Source organism: Scyliorhinus torazame, chromosome 4 (genome assembly GCF_047496885.1).
Source record: "Scyliorhinus torazame isolate Kashiwa2021f chromosome 4, sScyTor2.1, whole genome shotgun sequence".
NCBI classification, from domain to species: domain Eukaryota; kingdom Metazoa; phylum Chordata; class Chondrichthyes; order Carcharhiniformes; family Scyliorhinidae; genus Scyliorhinus; species Scyliorhinus torazame.
Window position 1 is genome coordinate 118,646,455 of NC_092710.1, and position 21,788 is coordinate 118,668,242.

Here is a 21,788-nt window from a genome sequence, read left to right on the forward strand (position 1 = left end):
CGTTCTAGGTTCTGCCAATGAACTACAACGGAGCATGGATAAACTAGCAGAATGGGGTACAAGTAGAAGGTTGAATCTATCCTTAATTAAGAGTATTGTAAGGTGATATATTTTGGCAGAAGGATTAGGAGGAGGCAATGTGTTCTTTGTGGCCCAATTCTAAAGAATATGCAGGGCATATTGAGAGATTGGTTAGCCAAGCATGTTAGCCTCTAGCTGCTGTTGAGTAAAGAGTCAAGTGATCTCCTTTTCCCAAACACCTTTATTTTTCTTAGAACACACTGAGCACCACACGCTATCTCACATCACATGCCTCAAAGCTTCTTTACATATCAGTGCCAACTATTGGATCAATGAAACATCTAATTGGAATGTTTCTTAACCCATTCCTTAACAGTCTCCCCTTCCTTGGAGAAAAAAATAATTTGGTGAAAACAAAATTTCAAGTAACTCAAAAAACACCCGCAATTTCCCCTCCTCTTTTATTTGAAAGGAAAACAAAAACAGTCACAGAAACAGGCGCCCTTCATTAACAATATCCAAAAGTTTCTGTGAACTAACCCTTTTCGTTAAACAGTCGGACAATTGATTGATACTGTCGACCCATTTAATTTTTGCTATCTCCTCTCTGTCTATCCTTAGCCTTTTCTCATTGACACTTTTTGTAGAGTGCACATTTTCCCACAGGGTTTATTGTCAATGTGACACTCCGAGTGCTTTTGACCACTCTCCTTATTTTCTTTGTTTCCCACACAAGAGGACAACATTTACCGTTGTTCCCCAAAAGAAAAATTATAAAACCTCCTCCGGTTGAAACCCCATCACATAAATTTGCATAGGACGCATCACTATAAACTATGAGTTTCAAGTGCCTAAGATCACCTAAAACCGGGAACCTCAAAATACAATCCTGCATTTTTAGTTTGACCAACGCTTTATTTGCCCTCATTATTCTTACACTTTAGGATCATTCATTTATGTACTCAACTCTAAGACATCAAAACTAACGTCCGGTCTAGTCTGTCTACCTAACCAATTCAGTTGCTCAATTAAACTTCGCAGTTGCTCTTTTTCCATCTTTGAAACCACTTTTTGTAAAACCCGACTACGACTAATTGCTATTGGGCTGATGCTCTCCAAATAAGATTGCTGACGTAAAGTTGCCCCTAACTTAGTCTGTCCGATTTCCAGTCCAATATATTTAAGTACACCGGAAGCCTGACTTCCAACCCTGAATTCTTTCCTCAACCCAGAGATTACAATAGCTTTGAAATCACTAGTCCCACCCCACAAAAAATCATCGACATGCATCATAAAGATGTCAGAAAGATTTCCCTTATGGTGCCAGTAAAACATTGCTGGATCTGCTTTCAACTGGCAACAGCCTAACTTAACAAAACTGACCTTACCGAAAAATACCAGACGCTAGATGCATCATTTAATCCATATACACATTTGTTCAACTTCCAGAGTACCCCTTCTGTGCTGGCTGCCTCTTTAGGAGGACGGAGAAAAATGTCTCTGACGCTGATGTCCCTGCAAAAAGGCAGCTTTTATATCTGTAGATTTGCATTCCCATGCCTTTGTGGCTAATAGAGCCAAGAAGATCTTTAAAATAACCTTTCCTGCCTTGGGTGAATCTACCCTTAAATCCTGATCTTCTAAGTTTTCTTCAAATCCCCTTGCCACAAGCCCCATCCGGAAGAACCTTTTCCGTGCAAATCCATCTGTGGGATAGAGCTCTTTGTCCCCTATCCGGTACTTCCATGTATACCCCAAATTTACTCCAACTATGCAGTTCTTGCTGTTTGGCATCTTTGATAACTTTTTCATCTAATTTATTGTAGGCCACCAAAATCTCTCGTGCATGTGGGCTTTTACTCCTAGTAGCATTCATAGTCTTACCCATGTTCCGAGACCTTGACAAACTACGTCCCCTATCCCGCCTGGTATCTCGTTCTGTTCTGCTACTGCTTGATCTTTCCCTTCTGCTATGGGATGTACTTTCAATAGTTCTTGACCTTTTCCTGTGAACCTGTTCACTATCCGATGTACTATCTGAACTGGCACTGCATTTCTGTGCCCTCCATTTTTGAACTTTGTGTTCCCAATCCATTGTCTTATCGCCCTCCCCTGTATGCTGTACATTCAACCAGTGTTTATACTTTCTAGTGGTCTTCCCTGCTCTACTAATAACAGTTGCAATCTTCCATTGACTAGACCCTTCAGGCAAGTACGTCACTTTTGTCCCAACTTTTGGCAGTTGCCCTTTCGGACAAATGGCCTGTTCTAATTCATCAGAAGTATTGTGTTCCTCTACAGAAACCCTGTCTATATCAGTTAACTGGTCCTCATAGTTCAGACCCTGGTTCCTCATCATGTCTGTCTGCTCTGTCTAAACTTTAAAATATGTAATTTGTACCCATTATCCTTGATGAATGTACCCTAACAGTCTGATTGCCATGTTGCAAAATAATTGTTTTGCCATCTATGCCTATGATCTTCCCTGGGCCTTTCCATTCATTAAAATTGTCTCTCTTGTGTCTCCTTGCTGAAAAACGGTATTTGATGGCTGTACATTATGCCTTAAAGCTCTGCGAATTCTTTCAGAGACTTCTGCTTCCAAAAAAGCTTTTCTACTGCTATGTAATGCATTTAAATGCTCAGCAAAGGCAGAGCTATTTGTAGTCCCTTCCCAAGCTGGAGGCTGGTTATCCAAAATGGACGGAATTTTAGGATTTCTACCAAACACTAATTGATGGGGACTATAGCCCCCAATCAATTGCAACAAATTCTTTGCTTGTGCCGCCCATGCTAAGGCTGAATTTAACTTGCAATTTGGTCTATCTGCCAAAATTTTCTGGAGCAAGTCATCTATTACTGCATGATTTCTTTCACTCACACCATTACTAAATGGGCTTTCCGCAGCCGTATTCATAACTGGTATTCACGTTTTCACACATATCCCTAAACTCATCATTAGCAAATTCTCCCCCGTTGTCTGTAAGGAATTTTACCGGTGGGCCCATTCCTGTCCCTAACCATTTTCCCACAATTTGATCCAGGATTACTCTCTTCTTTACTTCGTACAATGGTTGATTGACTAAATCTGGTTACAAAATGCGAAATAAATATATTGTTAGCTTTTTCCCAGATCTTAAGGTCCATGGCCACAATGTCGTTAAAATCCCTGGCTAAAGGTAGGATTACTATCGGTCGTGATGGTGTCCTTCTGTACTTCCTACAAACCTCACAGCGATCACTAACCTGTTCTCTCAGCTTAGTATAGTCTTCATCCCTTACCCCTGCATCCTTTAATAAATTTTTCAGCCTCCGAGGAGACAGATTTGCAAATTGCCTATGCAGTTTTAGTACAACACACTTTTTATCAGCTAAAGTCCCATTTCCAGCTGCCAATAACACATCCTTAACAACTGCACCTGAAATATTATTTGCCAGTAATGGAACACAATAGTGTCCCGACTGTAAATTGTAAGTCCATTGTCTTTCCAAAAACTGTTGCCTTATCCTGTTCCATATCCAGTTTCATGTATGCTTTCTTCATCGACGGTCTGCTCAGAAGCAAAGATATCTCACTTGATTCAACATCCGTGGCTCAATGACAAATTTTGATTCTTGCTCTTGAAGTGCCTTGGATATTATTTACATCAACAATTTATGTAGCACCTTCATCTCGTTATGGTTAAGTAGTGCAATTTGAGTTATGATTGTAAATTTTTACTTGATAGAAATTTGACCTTTGCTTGGAAGATTGTTTGTGGGGAAAGTCCATCAATGGGCAAATTCTGCAATATCTGTGGATAAAGAATATTTTTTGTTAGATTCTCGTACTCGTGTTCAATGTGCTGCAGAATTTTGTACTACTATGTAGCTAATTGCTGTGTTTTATGTAGAATGGCTTTTTATCTGCCCTACCATATCTCTTCTGTTGGATGGTGATGATCAGTGCTGGGTTGATTGCTGATTGCCTGATTAAAAAATATAATTTTACTACATCTGCTGTTCGTAAAATGTGCACCATAATAGGTAAGGTGATTTGAATTTTTACTTTTTATGGCTGAAAATAATTCTAAGAAAGATATTTTTAAAAGCCGATCTGGAAGTTTCTTACAGTGCAAATCTAACAATTGTTGGAACTTCTAAAAACCTAGATGGCATTAAGCAAAAAAGTTTAACATTTGATTTATTATACCGCTGGAAGTTTTTGATTAAAAAGGACTTCACTGACCTTGTAGACAGTAGAAATGAAGTTGAGAGGTAGATGGGTTTGTAGAAAGATTGTAGAAAATTAGTTTAAAATAGGACAGAACAGGCAATGCTTCAAAATTTGTACACTATATAAATAGGAGGCAGTGTAAATGAACAAGAGAGCGCATTTTGATGGATCTTTGACATGATTAGCCACTAGGTGGAGGTGCAATTCAATGTTTAGCTTTAATTCTGGAAGGAAGGAATCAAATAAAGAAGCTTTTGCTAAATTGAACAGTAATCCACAAAGTGCTCTCGGGGTTATTGTGTGTAAATTAAATCATTGACTAGAGTTAGGCTGTGGTTTTCTTTTTAGACAAAATAAACAGTGAATAAGCATTAGCAGAGTTTGAGTATAAATCGAAAAAGCCTATATCGTTGCTGCACAAGTCACTGTTGAAGCCCTATCTTATCAGGTTTGTGGCCAGAATTGACTAGGAATAGGAAGGGAAGTCAGCTGAAACTTCAGAGTTTATACAGCTGTGGAATAAACTACAAAGGAAGACTTTTGAAATGGACAATATAAATTAGTTTGCAGCAATTGAGTTTATTTTGGGGACAGAGGAATCAAGAGATGTTCATAGGTGGGAATGATGCATTGAAAATACATGGTCACCGGGTGCGGCGATGACCAGCTAAGTCGCACGTTTCGGCACCTCCCGTTTTAATGGACTTTTGGGCTCTTATCTGGAGCCCCAACGGCAATTTTCGAAGGCTAAACCCACTGTGAGGCGACATAGAAGGGAGTCCCCCCGGATGTGAATGGACAGAAGAGATAATAGTGGCTAGATTGCGGAGGATCCTCTGGAGCAGCGGCAAAGAAGGGAAGTGAGAAGCAAGATGGCGGTGGAGGGAGGCCAGTTGGTATGGGGCCTGGAACAGCAGGAGTTCCTCTGGCGATGTGTGGAGGAGCTCAAGAAGGAGCTGCTGGCGCCGATGCTGCAGGCGATTGAGGGGTTAAAGGAGACGCAGAAGACCCAAGAGATGGAGCTCCATGGAGTGAAGGCAAAAGCTGCCGAAAATGAGGACGAGATACAGGGCTTGGTGGTGAAGACTGAGATGCAGCGAGGCACTGCACAAGAGGTGTATGGAGAGACTGGAAGCCCTGGAAAATAGCTCGAGGAGGAAGAACTTAAGAATCTTGGGTCTTCCCGAAGGGGCAGAGGGAGCCGACATTGGGGCGTATGTGAGCACGATGCTTCATACCTTAATGGGAGCTGAGGCCCAGACGGGCCCCCTGGAAGTGGAGGGAGCGTATCGAGTCCTCGTGAGAAGACCAAAGGCAGGTGAAATACCTCGAGCAATAGTGGTGAGGTTCCACCGCTACAAGGACAGGGAGATGGTCCTGAGATGGGCGAAAAAGACACGGAGCAGCAGGTGGGAGAACGCGGTGATCCGCGTGTATCAGGATTGGAGTGCCGAGGTGGCGAGAAGGAGGGCGAGTTTCAATCGGGCCAAGGCGGTGCTCCACAAGAGGAAAGTGAAGTTCGGAATGTTGCAGCCGGCAAGACTGTGGGTTACATACCAGGGTAAACACCACTACTTCGAGACGGCAGAAGAGGCGTGGACATTTATTGAAGAGGAGAAGTTGGACTAGATTGGAGAAAGAGTGTTTGAAATGAAGTAGTGAGGTGATGGTAAGGGACTGTGAATCAGATGGGGGAAAATTTTCTTTCCCCTCGAAGGGGGGGTCACGAAGAAATGTGGGCGCCGGTGGGGAAGGGGAGGGGGAAGGAGCGAGGGAGCTGCGCCATCAGGGGCGGGGCCGAGAGGGAAGCGCGGGCTTTGTTCCCGCGCTATGGAAATTGTGGCGGGAAAAGGGGGCGCAGGAATGAAGGGGCCTCACCTAAGGATAAACGGGGGAAGCCGAGGTCAGCCAGAGTTTGCTGACTTCCGGAAGCAATATGGGGGGAGCAACTAAGCTAGGGATCTAGCGGGGGGGGGGGGGGGGGGGGTGCGGTTAACTGGGTTGCTGCTGCTAAGGGGAAGGGGGAGCTGTTACGGGATGGGATGGTCGGGACGGGAGGGCGCCGTTGGGGGGATAAGCGGGTGCGTGGGAACCGGGTGAGGAGATGGTCTAAAAAAGGGGATGGGTAGTCGACAGGGGGGGGGGGGGGGGGGGGTAAAGAGCCCCCCCAACCCGGTTGATCACGTGGAACGTGAGAGGGTTGAATGGGCCGGTTAAGAGGGCAAGGGTACTTGCGCACCTAAAGAAGCTAAAGGCAGACGTGGCCATGCTTCAGGAGACGCACCTGAAACTGGCAGATCAGGTCAGATTAAGAAAAGGATGGGTGGGACAGGTATTCCACTCGGGCTTGGATGCGAAAAATAGAGGGGTGGCAATACTGGTGGGGAAACGGGTATTGTTTGAGGCGAAGACCATAGTGGCGGACAGTGGGGGTAGATACGTGATGGTGAGTGTCAGATTGCAAGGTGAGGCGGTGGTGCTGGTGAATGTATATGCCCCGAACTGGGATGACGTGAACTTTATGAAGCGTATGTTGGGGCGCATCCCGGACCTGGAGATGGGAAAGTTGGTAATAGGGGGGGGACTTCAACACGGTGCTGGAGGGAAAGGGGGACACTACCCCCGACGATGTCGGAGGCGACGATATCGCTGATCCTGAAAAGAGACAAAGACCCGCTGCAGTGCGGGTCATACAGGCGTATTTCCCTCTTGAACGTAGATGCAAAGCTTTTGGCCAAGGTGATGGCGACGAGGATAGAGGACTGTGTCCCTGGGGTGGTGCATGATGATCAAACGGGGTTTGTTACAGGGAGGCAATTGAATGCTAATATACGGAGGCTGCTGGGGGTGATGATGATGCCTCCACCGGAGGGGGAGGCGGAGATAGTGGTGGCGATGGATGCAGAGAAAGCATTTGATAGTGGAGTGGGACTACCTGTGGGAAGTACTGAGGAGATTTGGATTTGGAGAGGGGTTCATTCGATGGGTTCAGTTCCTGTACAGGGCCCCGGTGGTAAGTGTGATTACAAATAGGCAACGATCTGACCACTTCCGACTATATAGGGGTACAAGACAGGGATGTCCCCTGTCCCCGTTACTGTTTGCGTTGGCAATTGAGCCACTGGCCATAGCGCTGAGGGGCTCTAGGAAGTGGAGGGGGGTACTTGGAGGAGGAGAAGAGCATCGGGTGTCATTATACGCGGATGATTTGTTGTTGTATGTCGCGGACCCAGTGGAGGGGATGCCTGAGATAATGCAGACACTCGGAGTTTGGAGAATTTTCAGGATATAAATTGAATATGGGGAAGAGAACTGTTTGTGATGCACCCCGGGGAACAGGGCATGGGAATAGACGATTTACCGTTGAGGAGGGTAACAAGGGATTTCCGGTATTTAGGGATCCAGGTGGCCAGGAACGGGGGAACCTTGCATAAGCTTAACTTGGCACGACTGGTAGAGCAGATGGAAGAGGACTTTAGGAGGTGGGACATGGCGCCCCTGTCATTGGCGGGCAGGGTGCAGGCGGTTAAAATGGTGGTCCTTCCGAGGTTTCTTTTTGTGTTCCAGTGCCTCCCTGTACTGATTACAAAGGCCTTTTTTAAGAAGGTGGACAAGAGTATTATGAGCTTTGTGTGGGCTGGAAAGACCCCAAGAGTAAAGAGGGGGTTCCTGCAGCGCAGTAGGGACAGAGGGGGACTGGCAATGCCGAGTCTAAGTGATTATTATTTGGCCGCCAACGTGTCAATGATATGTAAGTGGATGAGGGAAGGGGAAGGAGCGGCGTGGAAGAGACTGGAGATGGTGTCAGTGGAGACGACATAAGGGAGTGACGGGTGCCTCAGTGTGGTCCCCGATAAGGAACAATCATAGGTTCGTCCCGGGAAGGATAGATGGGGGATTTAAATCTTGGCAGCGAGCAGGAATTGCGAAATTGAAGGACTTGTTCTTAGACGGGACGTTCGCGAGTCTGGGAGCACTGACAGAAAAATATGGGTTGCCATCTGGGAATGCATTTCGCTATATGCAAGTGAGGGCATTTGTGAGGCAACCGGTGAGGGAATTTCCGCAGCTCCCGGCGCAAGAGATCCAGGACAGAGTGATTTCGGGGGCATGGGTGGGTGATGGTAGGGTGTCAGATATATATAGGGAAATGAGAGATGAGGGGGAGACGATGGTAGAGGACCTGAAGGGCAAATGGGAGGAGGAGCTGGGGGAAGAGATTGAGGAGGGGCTGTGGGCAGATTCCCTAAGTAGGGTAAACATTTCGTCCTCGTGTGCCAGGCTCAGCCTGATACAATTCAAGGTTCTACACGGCGCATATGACTGGAGCAAGGCTGAGTAGATTTTTTGGAGTGGAGGATAGGTGCGGGAGACGTGCGGGAAGCCCGGCGAACCACACCCACATGTTTTGGTCCTGTCCGGTATTGCATGGGTTCTGGGTGGGTGTGGCAAAAGTGATTTCAAAGGTGGTGGGGGTCCAGGTCGAACCAGGCTGGGGGTTGGCTATATTTGGGGTTGCAGATGAGCCGGGTGTGCAGGAGGCGAGAGAGGCTGATGTTTTTGCCTTTGCGTCCCTAGTAGCCCGGCGAAGGATTCTACTTATGTGGAAAGAAGCTAAGCCCCCGGGTGTGGAGGCCTGGATCAATGACATGGCAGGGTTCATAAAATTGGAGCGGATAAAGTACGCACTAAGAGGTTCGGCTCAAGGGTTCACCAGGCGGTGGCAACCGTTCCTCGACTATCTCGTAGAGCGATAAGGGAAAATAGGAAAGGTAGCAGCAGCAACCTGGGGGGGGGGCTCATTTGGGTCCTCAGGGGTTTTATGTGTGTGTTTATATATTAGTTATTTATATTAGATGTTACGAAGTTACTATTTTAGTTACTATTTCTGTTGTTTCTTATTTTGTTGTTGGCAGTTGCCGTTAGTTAGCATATTATTTATTTAAAAAACGATCAATGTATATATTATTACAAAGTTGTAAAATGGGAAATTTTTGTTTGATCGAGAAACTTTAATAAAATATATTTTTAAAAAAAAAGAAAATACATGGTCATTTAGGTCTTGTGGCATTTACAGTTTGTACTTCTGTGCATGATTAATTTCACATATGGTTGCAAATAAATGTGTAAGATATGAGGTAATGTGTTAAATTATAGGATGGGTTTCATAATCTTGTCTTATATTCCCTTGAATTTAGAAGGTGAAGGGGTGATCTATACAGCGATTCCCAAATGTTTTTGTTTGATGGACCATTTTTCGAATCGATTGGTAATAAGACCAAAAGATATAGGAACAGAGTACGGTAGCACAGTGGTTAGCACTGTTGCTTCACAGCTCTAAGAGTCGGAGGTTCGAAGTCTGCACGTTCTCCCCATGTCTGCGTGGGTTTCCTCCGGGTGCTCCGGTTTCCTCCCACAGGTTCCGAAAGATGTGCTGTTAGGTAATTTTGACATTCTGAATTCTCCCTCTGTGTACCCAAACAGGTGCTGGACTGAAAAATGTCCACCTAAGAAGTCTTTTGGGACTTGGAGGAAACTGGGGCACCCGGAGGAAACACAGGGAGAACATGCAGACTTTGCACAGACTGACCCAAGCCGGGAATCGAACCCGGGTATCTGGCACCGTGAAGCCACAGTGCTAACCACTATGCTACCATGTACGTTATATGCCTTAAGGCAAAGAACAGAATGATCTTGTCACTCAACATCTGTTTTAAAGGACCATGTTGAAAATTGGAATCTGCTAGATACTGATATTAATCAACAATTGTATAATTTAGCTTTGTGCCTCCACTGATTGCCTTCAAGCTCACCTCCAGATATATATAGAGCTATAAACTAATATTAAAGGCACCCTACCATGCCCCATTGGTTAATTCCTGAATACAAAAGTAACCTAGAATCTCAAGTGAGTCTGCCAACAGCCCTAGCATGTGCAAAAAGCGTGTTGCGATTCCTTGTTTTCAATAATTACAGTAACAGTCTTTGATTTCATTTAGGTATGATTGGACCTGCAATTTTCCTTGTTGCTGCTGGATATGTAGGCTGTAACTACAAAGTGGCTGTGCTATTTCTAACAATATCTTCTGCGTTGGGTGGCTTCAGCGTATGTGGATTCAATATTAATCATTTGGACATTGCCCCATCGTAAGTGAATTAATCAAAATTATTGCCCGTGGTTTCTTAATTCTGCTGCTGGAAAGTAAAATCATCTTCCATGTGTTTTCCTTTAAATACTCCTTTACAATGAAGAAATATGTGGAAAATAAATTCATAAATTGCTTCCTCTCTCCATTAAGGGTTGATGAGAATAACCCGAGTGACAGCCTCCACCTTATTTCTTTTACTGTTGATCATTCCTTAGCAGATCTTCCTTAACTGCAATGATCAATATTGCAATGAATTTCATACAGCAATTGGCATGTTTTCAATCATATTATAATATTTATTCTGCTTCATTTAATACAGAAGGAATGTCAGATTTGTCGGTATTTACATTAAATCAGATTAATTTTAAATTACCTCTGAAAACAGGAAGTTCAAATTTGTTGAGTAACAAAATAAGGTTGCTGCTCCTACAGTTGAAACTACCTCCTCTTAATTTCTTGTTATGGGATTAGTACTATTTTGGTGGTGAGGGCAGGGATTTGTCCACTCTTTATAGGTCATGGTACTTTACCTTGTATAGACTGAGAGATCATTAGGCTGGCTTTTGATTATTGGGCAAGAAGGTTCATAACCTGCACACAAGGATCTGAGAATCTGACTGGTGATCACCCTAATATAGAAGATGCACCTTTTACAATACAAAACATAGACTCCAGGTTTACATTAATGCCCTTGATATTCACAAAATGTCTCAAATGTGCAAGTTTTTCTTCCAATACAGCACCTGGATATCTACCATGTATTTCGACTACTAGCAACTGAAACGTTTCACCTCAGTTTTCAGTATAAGTGCTAACTTTACAGTTCTGAAATTTCTAGGGTGATTGATGGACAACACAGCTGCCTCTGATATCTGCCTTACCGTTATGTATCAGATAGGAAATGTGGCATTGTTACAAGAATAATTCACAAACATTGATGCTGTCCATCGCAGGTAGACACGGGCTAATCCAACTTCAAATTCACGGCCATTGCAGAGATAATTTCCCAATCTCTTGGTTTGAGGCCAACCAAAAATAGATCACATAGTAACATTTCAACATAGTTGTCTTAAAATTCAACTTGATGACCTTTCCATTTTCAAGCCTCTTTACGCATTCTCCCTGTTTCCTTGTTACAGTGTCAGCCGTGGCTCAATTGGTAGTGGTTCCTGGGATGAGAAGGTTGTCTTATGAGGAGAAGTTGAGCAAAACGTTGAACCTAAATTCGCTGGTATTTAGGAGAATGAGAGATGATCTTACTGAAACAAATAGGACTCTGAGGGGGGGGCTTGACAAAGTTGATGTGAGAGGATGTGTCTCCTTGTTGGGAAACCTCGAACTAGGGGACACAGTTTTTTTTTTTTTTAAAAGGTCTTCCATTTAAGATGAAGATGAGGAGGAATTTCTTCTTGGAATGTAGTTAGTCTGTGAAATTCTCTATCCCAGAGAATAACGTAGGCTCGGTCATTGGATATATCCAAGACTGAGTTAGACAGACTTTTGATCCACAAGAGTTGAGTGTTATGGGGGCAGGCAAGAAATGGAACTAAGGCCAAAATCAGATCACCAATGATTTTATTGAATGACCGAGCAGGCTCCAGGGCCGAAGCGGTTTACTCCTGGTAGTTCTTGTGTCCTTTTCATACCCATTTATGGATTTCAGCTGGATTTAAGGCACTGTGGCTTTCTACCAGGATAGCAAAAACAGATTTAATGAGCTTTACTTCGAACTGTGAATAATGTTAATTGATTAAGATAAGATCACAAGAGATTTGATGGAGCTTTTTAAAATTATGAAAGATTTAGATCTTTCTGGCTGAAGGATCAATAACCAGAATACTCAGATTTAAAATAATTGGCAAAAAAAGACTTGATGAGGAAAATCATTTTCATGCGGACAGGGATTAAGATTGGGAATGTGTTGCCTGATAGGGTGGCGGAAAGAGAATCGATATTAGCCTTCAAAAAGGAATTGGATTAAAAACATGAAGGGAAAGAAAATGCAGGCATGTGGGAATTAGGGCTAACTGAATTACTGTTCAAAATTGCCTGTGCACACTCAATAGGCTGAATGGCCGCCTTTCTATCATTCTATTCTATAATTCCATGATTTTCTCTAGTCACTGAGCAAAGAGAAAGATGAGGGGAAAATTATTTAGATGATTGTTGGAGCATGGAATGCTTTGCCAGAGGAAGTGATTGTATTTTAATCATTTATTGTTTTTTGAGTTTATCTTATCTTGCTATGCGATGATAAAATAATCTTCACCTATCTGTTCACTGTTCAACATGGTTTAAATTGGAAACTGACTGAAGTGTGAGATTTACACAATGTCCGCTCCTCCCATATGAGGCAGGTTGCAATTTTTTTTAAAAATGTATTCCTTTCTTAGGATTACAAAGCTGACGTGCAGAGTAGACAGGACAACCCCTTAATCCATCTCCTTGCTTGCTCCAAAAAAACAATTCAAATTGACTCCAATTCATCGTTCCCACAAGAGAGATATATACAAGATCCAAGCTGTCAAGAAAAGGCATTGCACCTGACCTTGGGCTTGATCTAAGCCAAATGGCCAAGAAGAGATCTGACACATTACAATTATTAATTGACACTGTATCATCCAATCTGCAGACTGCAGCAGGTTAAGCTAGTTACGACCAGCCCCAGGTGGGGTTCCCTAAAGGTTATTGATCTGGGTGAGATCCCTTGACTGTCTGGCTGGGATACCCTCTAGGTGTCGCAGACCTGGGTGAGGAGGGATGACTGGCTCCATGTTCAACTCAGTTGCAGCTCTTTTATTATGATGGAGAAACCCTGGAATTATACAAGGAAATATTGAACTTTGAGTTGTATATTTTTAAAACTGGACATTTAAAACAATAGACACCAAAGGTGGGTGAGATGTACAACTCTCCACTGGCACTGGGTTTCTCTAAGGAATAATGGAACTCCTCCCTGTGCTTCCAGAGAAGGGGTTAGCAACAAAGGTTTAATCTTACAAGGTTCCCTTTCCCTTGGATACATTTTTCAGACCCATAGTTATGTTTAAAAAGAAGCCAGTTCATCCAGATTTTCTTTGAGTTAAGATAAAGTAAGTTTATTATTGAAAGGAGTAACACGACAAGGGAGTACTCAATGAATGGCAGGACAGTAGGAAGCTCAGATGAACAGAGGGGATCTTGGGGTGCTTGTCCACAGATCCCTGATGCAGCAGGACAGGTTAATAGGGTAGTTAAGGCATATGGACACTTGCCTTTATCAGTCATTGCATAGATTATAAGAGCAGGGAGGTTATGTTGGAGCTGTACAAGACTTTAATTAGACCACAGCTGGAGAACGGTGTTCAATTGTGGTCACCGCACTATAGGAAAGATGTGTTTACAAGAGAAAGGATGCAGATGCGATTCACCAGGATGTTGCCTGGGATGGAGCATTTTAGCTATACAGGGGCTGGATAAGCTCTGGTTGTTTTCTTTAGAGCAGAGAAGGCATCTGATTGAGGTATATAAGATTATGAGAGGAATGGACAGGGTGGATGGAAAGCAGCTTGTTCCCCTTAGTTGAAGGGTCAATTACAAGGAGGCATACTTTTGAGGTGAAAGGCAGAAGTTTTTTTCACCCAGAGTGGTCGGTATCTGGAATGCACTAGTTAGGAGTGTAGTTACAGCAGGAAATCTGACTATCTTTAAAAAGTACTTGGATGAGCACTTGAAACGTTATAATATTCAAGGCTAGGTGACCGGTTTAGCTGGGCAGCTGGTTCATGATGCAGAGTGAGGCCAACAGCACGGGTTTAATTCTTTTACTGGCTGAGGATATTCGTGAAGGCTCACCTTCTCAACCTTGTCCTTCGCCTGAGGTGTGGTGATCCTCCGGTTAAATCACCACCAGTCAGCTCTCCCCCCTCAAAGGAGAAAGAAGTCCATGGTCATCTGGGGCTATGATGACTTTACTATGGACGTCGAGCTAGGAAGTGGGATTAGTGTAGATTGAGTAGTTTTTTGTCGGTGCAGGCTTGATGGGCTGAAGAGCCTCTTTAATGTATATTTCTACTAAAACATAAGGATAAATGGTAAAACACATGCATCTGCAGTCATAAGGATTAGGTATAAAAATTCCAGTCCAATAGTAAGTAAATATTTTAATTAATTTATATGGAACAGTCCTTGAGTTGAGAGAAGTAGATGATGCATTGAAGCCGTTAAAATTGTTTTATCAGTATAGTTGGCTTCTGCTGGAGAACAGTTGCATCGGTCAGATGTCCTTGGTTTGATTGAGATTTCCGTTATTTTCCAGCTGAGATCCCTCTGCTGGCTTGTTGACTTTCACAGAGCAAGAGCTTTAGATGTTCCTGCAAAAACGGACTATATTTGCAAGGTCCCTGCTCGGTTACTGACTTTTCATTGTGGCAAACACTCAGCTGCTTTTCTCACAGCACACACAGACCGGAATAACAGCACAGGCTGGTAGCAAGCAGGCTTTTAACTCGCAGATATGTATATTCTAAGAGGACTGGAATGTACGGGCCTGTCAAGACCACTATACCTAGGGTCTTGGAGATGAAAGGGCCATTATGTCCCTTTGTCCTTACCAGAGATGGTAATCAGTCTTAGGATGGTTTTACAAGTACCTTGTCTGGAAGCACAGGGAGGGGTTCCATTGTTCCTGAGAGAAACCCCCTGCAGTAATACCTGTCAGTGGCTAGTTGTACATTCTCAGCCATCTTTAGTGTCTATGTCCATTAAAAAAAAAAAAATACGGCTCAGGTATTTTTTTAAAAACAATATAAATTTCAGGGTTTCTTCTCCATCGTCATAGGCTGCAGAACCGTACTGGAGTCTGTAACCCTCATTCAGCAATTACACTATTGGACAATGTTCTGAGGGTCGAGGCAGAAATCTTTCACTTTCTGTAGTTACATGTAAGTTTATTACATAAGTTAAATTGGATGCTTAATCATTACCAGGTATGCAGGAATTTTACTTGGAATCACAAATACATTCGCTACTATCCCTGGAATGGTAGGGCCAATTGTTGCCAAAGCCTTGACATTCAATGTAAGTATAAGTCTCTATATATCCTTACCAAGTGAAAAACTTTGTATGTTAACTTTCTCATCTTTGGCCTACATCTGCTTGTTTGGAAACCGTGTTTGGCTGTTCCTGGGCCAATAAAATATTATATCCTGACCTGTACATCATAGTGGTAGGCAAATATACTTATTATTTCGGATAACAATTGGGTAGTTTTGAAATTTGATACTAGTTATTGAAAAGGTCTTGAAAATATCCCCAAAATAATTAACCAGTTTGAAATATCAACTGTGATGCACAAAATCACACTTGTGCATCAAGTGGAACTGTGTCCTGAATAAAACATGATTTATCATAAAGAAATATGTTTCTAACTTGTCTCTGCAAGACTATCCACTGAAAGATTTCCTCTGTGCATAATTTACAATGAAATCATAAACAGTTCAAAGTATTAATTAATAGATATATTTAACATATGAGAGAAATTATGCTCTCTTCTCTGATACTAGCATTGCTAATGACTGGTTGGTTTGGCTGTACATTTTACATTAATATACAGTCTGTGTATGTTTCTCTAAATCAGAATTCGTTCATTTTTATTTTTCCTCTTTACTCCACAGCATACAATTGCACAATGGCGAACTGTATTCTACATTGCTGCTGCTATTGATGTATTTGGTGCTGTGTTTTTCACCATTTTTGGGAAAGGTGCAGTCCAGTCCTGGGCAATTAATCACTGACCATTTCTCATGTGATCTTTTGTACTTTTTAACTTCGATTATGTGACCTGAAAGTGCCTCCATTGTTTTGTAGCCATATGACCTGTACCTGTACTCATCGTTTCAAATTGCTGTTGTTTCACTTGCTGAGTTTTCCTTTTATTACTACTAACAATAGTTACCAGATAATCTAATTCTATCCCTTTATCCTGTTTAATCCAAGGATTCTGTGACTATTCAAAAAGAAGTTACCAAAGCATTTTCAGCCCATGGTTGTGTGTAAATTTTAAATGCTGTAACCGAATAACATCCACAACATTCAAACATGTCGCTAAATTAGTTTAATGAAAGATCATTTGTGATAAATCATCTAGTTAGCCAATATCATTCGATACCAATTTTTATTCTTGGTGTAAAATGTGATGTCCTGGTGTCAAGAATCATTGCGAATAAACAGTGCCTTTAATCTGCAGAATTTCTCAATCTCCGACCAGCATCTTGAATCCCACAATTGTATATAACGAAGTGCAATTTAATGTGTGTATGTATAAACAAATAATGGGTCCAGCAGTATGCCGGCATGATGGATATGGATCATTAAACTGAAGAGAAAGACAACATCAAGCTAAAAGTAATGATTTGTACAAACGTATTGTAAAGTGGAAATCCAGTAGACTGGGAGAATTATATAAAAAAAGCAATGAATATTCGGAAAGTAGAAGTGCAAGGAAGGAGAATGACCATAAACAATGGCCGAAAGCATACTTGTTAAATTTATACTTTGTATATGTCTTCACAATAGAATAAGATGATAAAATAGCAAGGGTACAAGGGAATCTTAAAAATAAATTATTGTGGAAAATTGTTGTATAAACTTTAAATGAATAAACTGAACAGCATCCATGATTTTCAAACTTCCTGTAAATTTGTTTAATAAAGAAATTAAAGGCTATCGGCAGTAAATGATCCATCAACTCATTTATTTTTAGGTATCCACTTTTATTTGTGCATAATAATCTTTATTATTATGACAAGTAGGTTTACATTAACACTACAATGAAGTTACTGTGAAATGCCCATAGTTGCCACATTCAGGCGCCTGTTTGGGTACACTGAGGGAGAATTCAGAATGTCCAAATTACCTAACAGCACATCTTTCGGGACTTGTGGGAGGAAACAGGAGCACCTGGAGGAAGCCCACGCAGACACAGGGAGAATGTGCAGACACCACACAGACAGTGACCCAAGCCGGGAATTGAACCTGGGACCCTTGCACTGTGAAGCAACAGTGTATGGAATATGGTGTCAACATTATCTTTATTTCTAAAATTGTCCAGGTGCGGGACAGGGCAGAGAAGTTGGTGGTAGCTTTAGATCAGATTAACAAGGTTTTTAAGAAATTCTGAGAGGTTGTACAGGTCACAGCCACCGGGAGATGCAGGCATTTCACTCTAGATGGGCTGGGGTATCTGAGGACAGGGCTACATTAGAAGGAGCGATAGTGAAGCAGGAGATAAAAGATACGATTGGGAGGATGCAGTCGGGGAAGGTAGCAGGGCCAGATGGGTTTCCAGTGGAATATTATTAAAAAATTCAAGGATAGGCTGGCACCCCTGATGGTGGGGATGTTTGAGGAAGTGATAAAGAAGGGGGTGTTACCACAAACTGGGACAAGCAAACTTTTGTTGCTTATGGGTCGTATAGGCCCATATCACTTTTAAACTGGATGCAAAAGTATTGGCAAAGGTACTGGTAGGCTAGAGGAGTGCCTCCCGAAGGTGATAGGTGAAGATCAGACGGGGTTCGTGAGAGGGAGGCAGCTCTTTTCAAACGTTAGAAGGGTATTGAACGTGGTTATGGCACCGGCAGAGGGGTGGTGGTTGTGACATTGGATGCTGAGAAAGCGTTTGACCGGGTAGAAGGGGGGTACTTGATGGCAGTTCTGGAGTGGTTTGGGATTGGGCCAAGATTTGTGGACTGGGTAAAGCTACGATACAAGGAGCCGAGGGCGAGTGTCCGCACAAATAACATCAGCTCGAGATACATTTCTCTCCACTGTGGTATTAGGCAGGGATGTCCTATGTTCCCCCTGCAGTTTGCACTCGCGATTAAGCCTTTGGCCATCATATTAAGAAGTTCGGGGGTATGGAAAGGAATAGTGTTGGGGGGGGGGGGGGGGAATAGAGCATAGGGTGTCCTTGTATGCCAATGACTTGTTATATGTGTCGGAACCGAGTGTGTCCCTGGGGGGAATGTTGGAGCTACTTTGGGTCTTTCCCGGGGTACAAATTAAATCTAGACAAGAGTGAGTATTTTGTGGTGTCTCGGCCGGGGGTGGGGGCAGGGGTTGGGGGGCTGCCATTCCGTAAGGCAGGGACTCGCTTTAGATACCTGGGGGTACAGGTTGCTGGGGAGTGAGTGGGGGGGGGGGGGGCGCTCCATAGGTACAACATTTCTAGTTTGGTGGGGAGAGTGAAAGCTGATCTGGCAAGGTGGGATGGTCTCCCTCTGTCACTAGCAGGTCGGGTACAGACGGTTAACCTGAATGTGTTGCCGCGATTTCTGTTCATTTTCCAATGCTGATTTTCCTGCCAAAGGCATTTTTTAGAAAGATTGAAGGAATGATTACCTGGTTCATATGGGAGGGAAGGTGGCCAGAATTAGAAAGGTGCTGTTACAGAGGGGAAGGCAGGCAGGGGGTTTGGGTCTTCCAAACCTGATGCATTACTGGGCGGCGCATGTGGAGAAGCTGCGGAGCTGGGTCAGAGAGGTTGATTCCCAGTGGGTCAGAATGGAGGAGAGTTTGTGCAGGGGGTCGGGATTGAAGGCGCAAGCAACAGCGCCGCTCCCGATGGCCCCGGGGAAATACTCAGGGGGTCTGGTAATAATCGCTTCATTGAGAATTTGGAGACAGTTTTGCCAACACTTTGGGTTGGGGGTGATGCGACCATCAATTCACTCGAGACATGAGTAGAAATAAACTGTGGCTTAAATCAACTAGGACAGTGCCTGCCTGCGACTGATCTAACACTGAGAACCGTCTACAGGTCGACTGCTCTTTATACCTCCCTTCAAGGGGAGGAGCCATGGGCGGAGCCCATACAGGCCCCAACACGTTCCCTTATGGATAATGCCATACAATGGCCCTTAGGTGGAGCCCACAAGGGCAACAGCATAGCATAGATACAAATACAATGGTGGATTATTGATATAATATATTCACCACGGGGCAGGGTCAAGGGAAATGCCGATTCGGGGGAACCATAGATTGGAGCCAGGGAAGTGGGACTGAATTTTTTGGAAATGGGAGGAGAAGGGGATTAAGACACTGTTGCTCTTTTATCTTTATTAATAAGAACCACAAGACGCGAGTATGTTCCGTGTATTGGACAAATGACCACACAACCAGTATATTAGTTCAATTATTGTTTATTATTAAACACAGGCTATGCTTAATAATCTACACGCTGCTACACATTAAACTATACCTAACAGCTTAAATGACCTTTACTTAACTTTCAAGTGACTGGCTCTGTTCAGGTTAGATAAGGCCTTTATCTGAATCCCCAAGTGTGGAGGCTGGAAGTTGTCAGGTATGTCCAGGCTGTGGCTCGTCCTTCAGGTAGCGATCGCGGGCCCTTAAACTTGGCTGGTCGATGTGCTGCAGTTGGTGGGGCAGAGGCCGGTTCCAAAAGAGAAAGAATGTTGGTCGCGTAGTTCCTCTTATCCTCCGATCCTTCGCTCTCTTTTGGGCAGTCCCAACTCAAGATCTAATGGATTGATAGGGTTTTGATCACCCTAATCGATTCTGACCAATTAGGGGCGGATACCTCGATAGCTGGGCGGGTCCTAGTTATTTTCCAAGTCATGTATGTACTCCCAATAAGGTGAACAGGCGACCCCGAATCTGTTCCTACTGCTATGTTTCAATCTGAGTCCCATTGTCCTGGGGAAATCGGTGATTGACCTTTAGCAGGTGCAGGTTTCTGTGTATGTCTGGTTTCCTCTGCACAATGCACAGGGGCTGTGTATCCTCTGTGTCCCAACCTGACCACAGTTCCCATTATCCTTTGCGGGTGGCCATTTTAGATGGCCACAACACTAAAAGATTTGTTTCTTGGGGGTCAGTTTGCAAGATTGAAGAACCTGGGAGCGAAGTATGGACTGGAGCAGGGGGAAATATTTAGATACATGCAGGTTTGAGATTTTACCAGGAAAGAGATACAGAGCTTCCTGGTGGAGCCAGCCTTCACATTGCTGAAGGAGGTGCTGACGACAAGGGGACTGGAGAAGGGGCTATTTCGGAAGAGGAGAAGGCACCACTGGAAGGGATCAAAGCAAAGTGGGAGGAAGAGTTGGGATAGGGTATGGAGGAGGGGTTCTGGTGTGAGATGCTCTGGAGAGTGAACAATTCCACCTCATGCACAAGGTTGGGCCTGATATAGCTGAAGGTGGTATGTAGAGCACACCTCACAAGGGCGAGGATGAGCCAACTCTGAGAGGGTAGGAGATGTCATGATATTCAGCTGAACATGACAGCACATACATACACACATAATGATGGACAGATCAATGGACCAATCAACACACAAAACACAACAGCCAATCACGGACAAGAGCATACACAGTACAAAGCAGGGAACACAACACTTCCTGAGCACTCGAGCAGGAGAGAGCTCAGGGCACAGACCTCATTGCCAGCCACTCAGAGGTTCACCATGTGCTGAATACCAGAGTTTACTATGTTTATGGTTCAATGAAATAAAACTGCGTTGTACCATATGCAACCGTGTTGGTTCGTCTGTGTATCAGAGTACCCAACACTTCATGATACCAGGAGTGAATTAACACCTACCCACAAATCTGCCATCTTGCGCCATGGACACCGTCAACACACCGCAGCCGCTGCAGGTCGCTTGGAACCTCAGCGTAAATTGGAAGCTATTCAAGCAGTGCTTCCAGCTCTTTCTGGAAGCCAACGAAAGAGGGAGCGCTTCGGACACCAGAAAGATCGCCATCCTCCTCCCCACTGCAGGGCAGCACGCCATCCATATCTACAACTTCCTGGTGTTCGCGGAAGGCGAGGACAAATCCAAATACGAGACGGTCCTTCTCAAGCTCGACCAACACGTCAACGTCGAGGTCAACAAGAGCTTCGAGAGATATGTCTTCCAGCAGCGCATGCAAGGTAAGGTTGAGCTCTTTCAGTCATTCCTTACCCATCTCCGCATCCTCGCACAGTCCTGCGGTTACGACACCACCTCAGACTCCATGATTCGGGACCAGATCGTTTTTGGGGTCACCTCGGGCACCCTACGCCAGCAGCTTTTAAAAATAAAAGGCCTCACCCTAACCTCCGCAATCGAAGCCTGTGTCCTGCATGAAAACGCGACTAGCCGCTATGCACAATTTCAGGCGACCGAAACAGCGCGGCGGGGGTCCTACGTGGCCGGATCGGCGAGCCAGGTGCCCTACGAGGCCGAACTGGTCCAGGCGATCGAGTTCCTCCCGGCCCGCGGCCCGGATGACGTCGGCCATGAGCGAGGCCTCCCGCGCTTGTGCGCGCCAAAACCTACGGCAACACTGAGGGACGGGATGCGCAGGCGCACCCAACGCAAGACCGAACTGCGCATGCGCAGTGGCGCAATG

At 44.1% G+C, this 21,788-nt stretch overlaps 1 protein-coding gene across 2 annotated transcripts in view; it reads left to right on the top strand.

The window, feature by feature from the left end:
• Positions 1-17,102, top strand: part of slc17a5 (solute carrier family 17 member 5) — a 67,337-nt gene extending 50,235 nt beyond the window's left edge. For both annotated transcript variants that reach the window (XM_072498552.1, XM_072498553.1), the window contains exons 8-11: positions 3,915-4,047; positions 10,237-10,384; positions 15,354-15,444; positions 16,041-17,102. In XM_072498552.1, coding sequence (XP_072354653.1) covers positions 3,915-4,047; positions 10,237-10,384; positions 15,354-15,444; positions 16,041-16,160 — 492 coding nt within the window. In that variant the 3' untranslated portion in view covers positions 16,161-17,102. The remainder of the gene's footprint in view (positions 1-3,914; positions 4,048-10,236; positions 10,385-15,353; positions 15,445-16,040) is intronic.
• Positions 17,103-21,788: the final 4,686 nt, after the last annotated feature.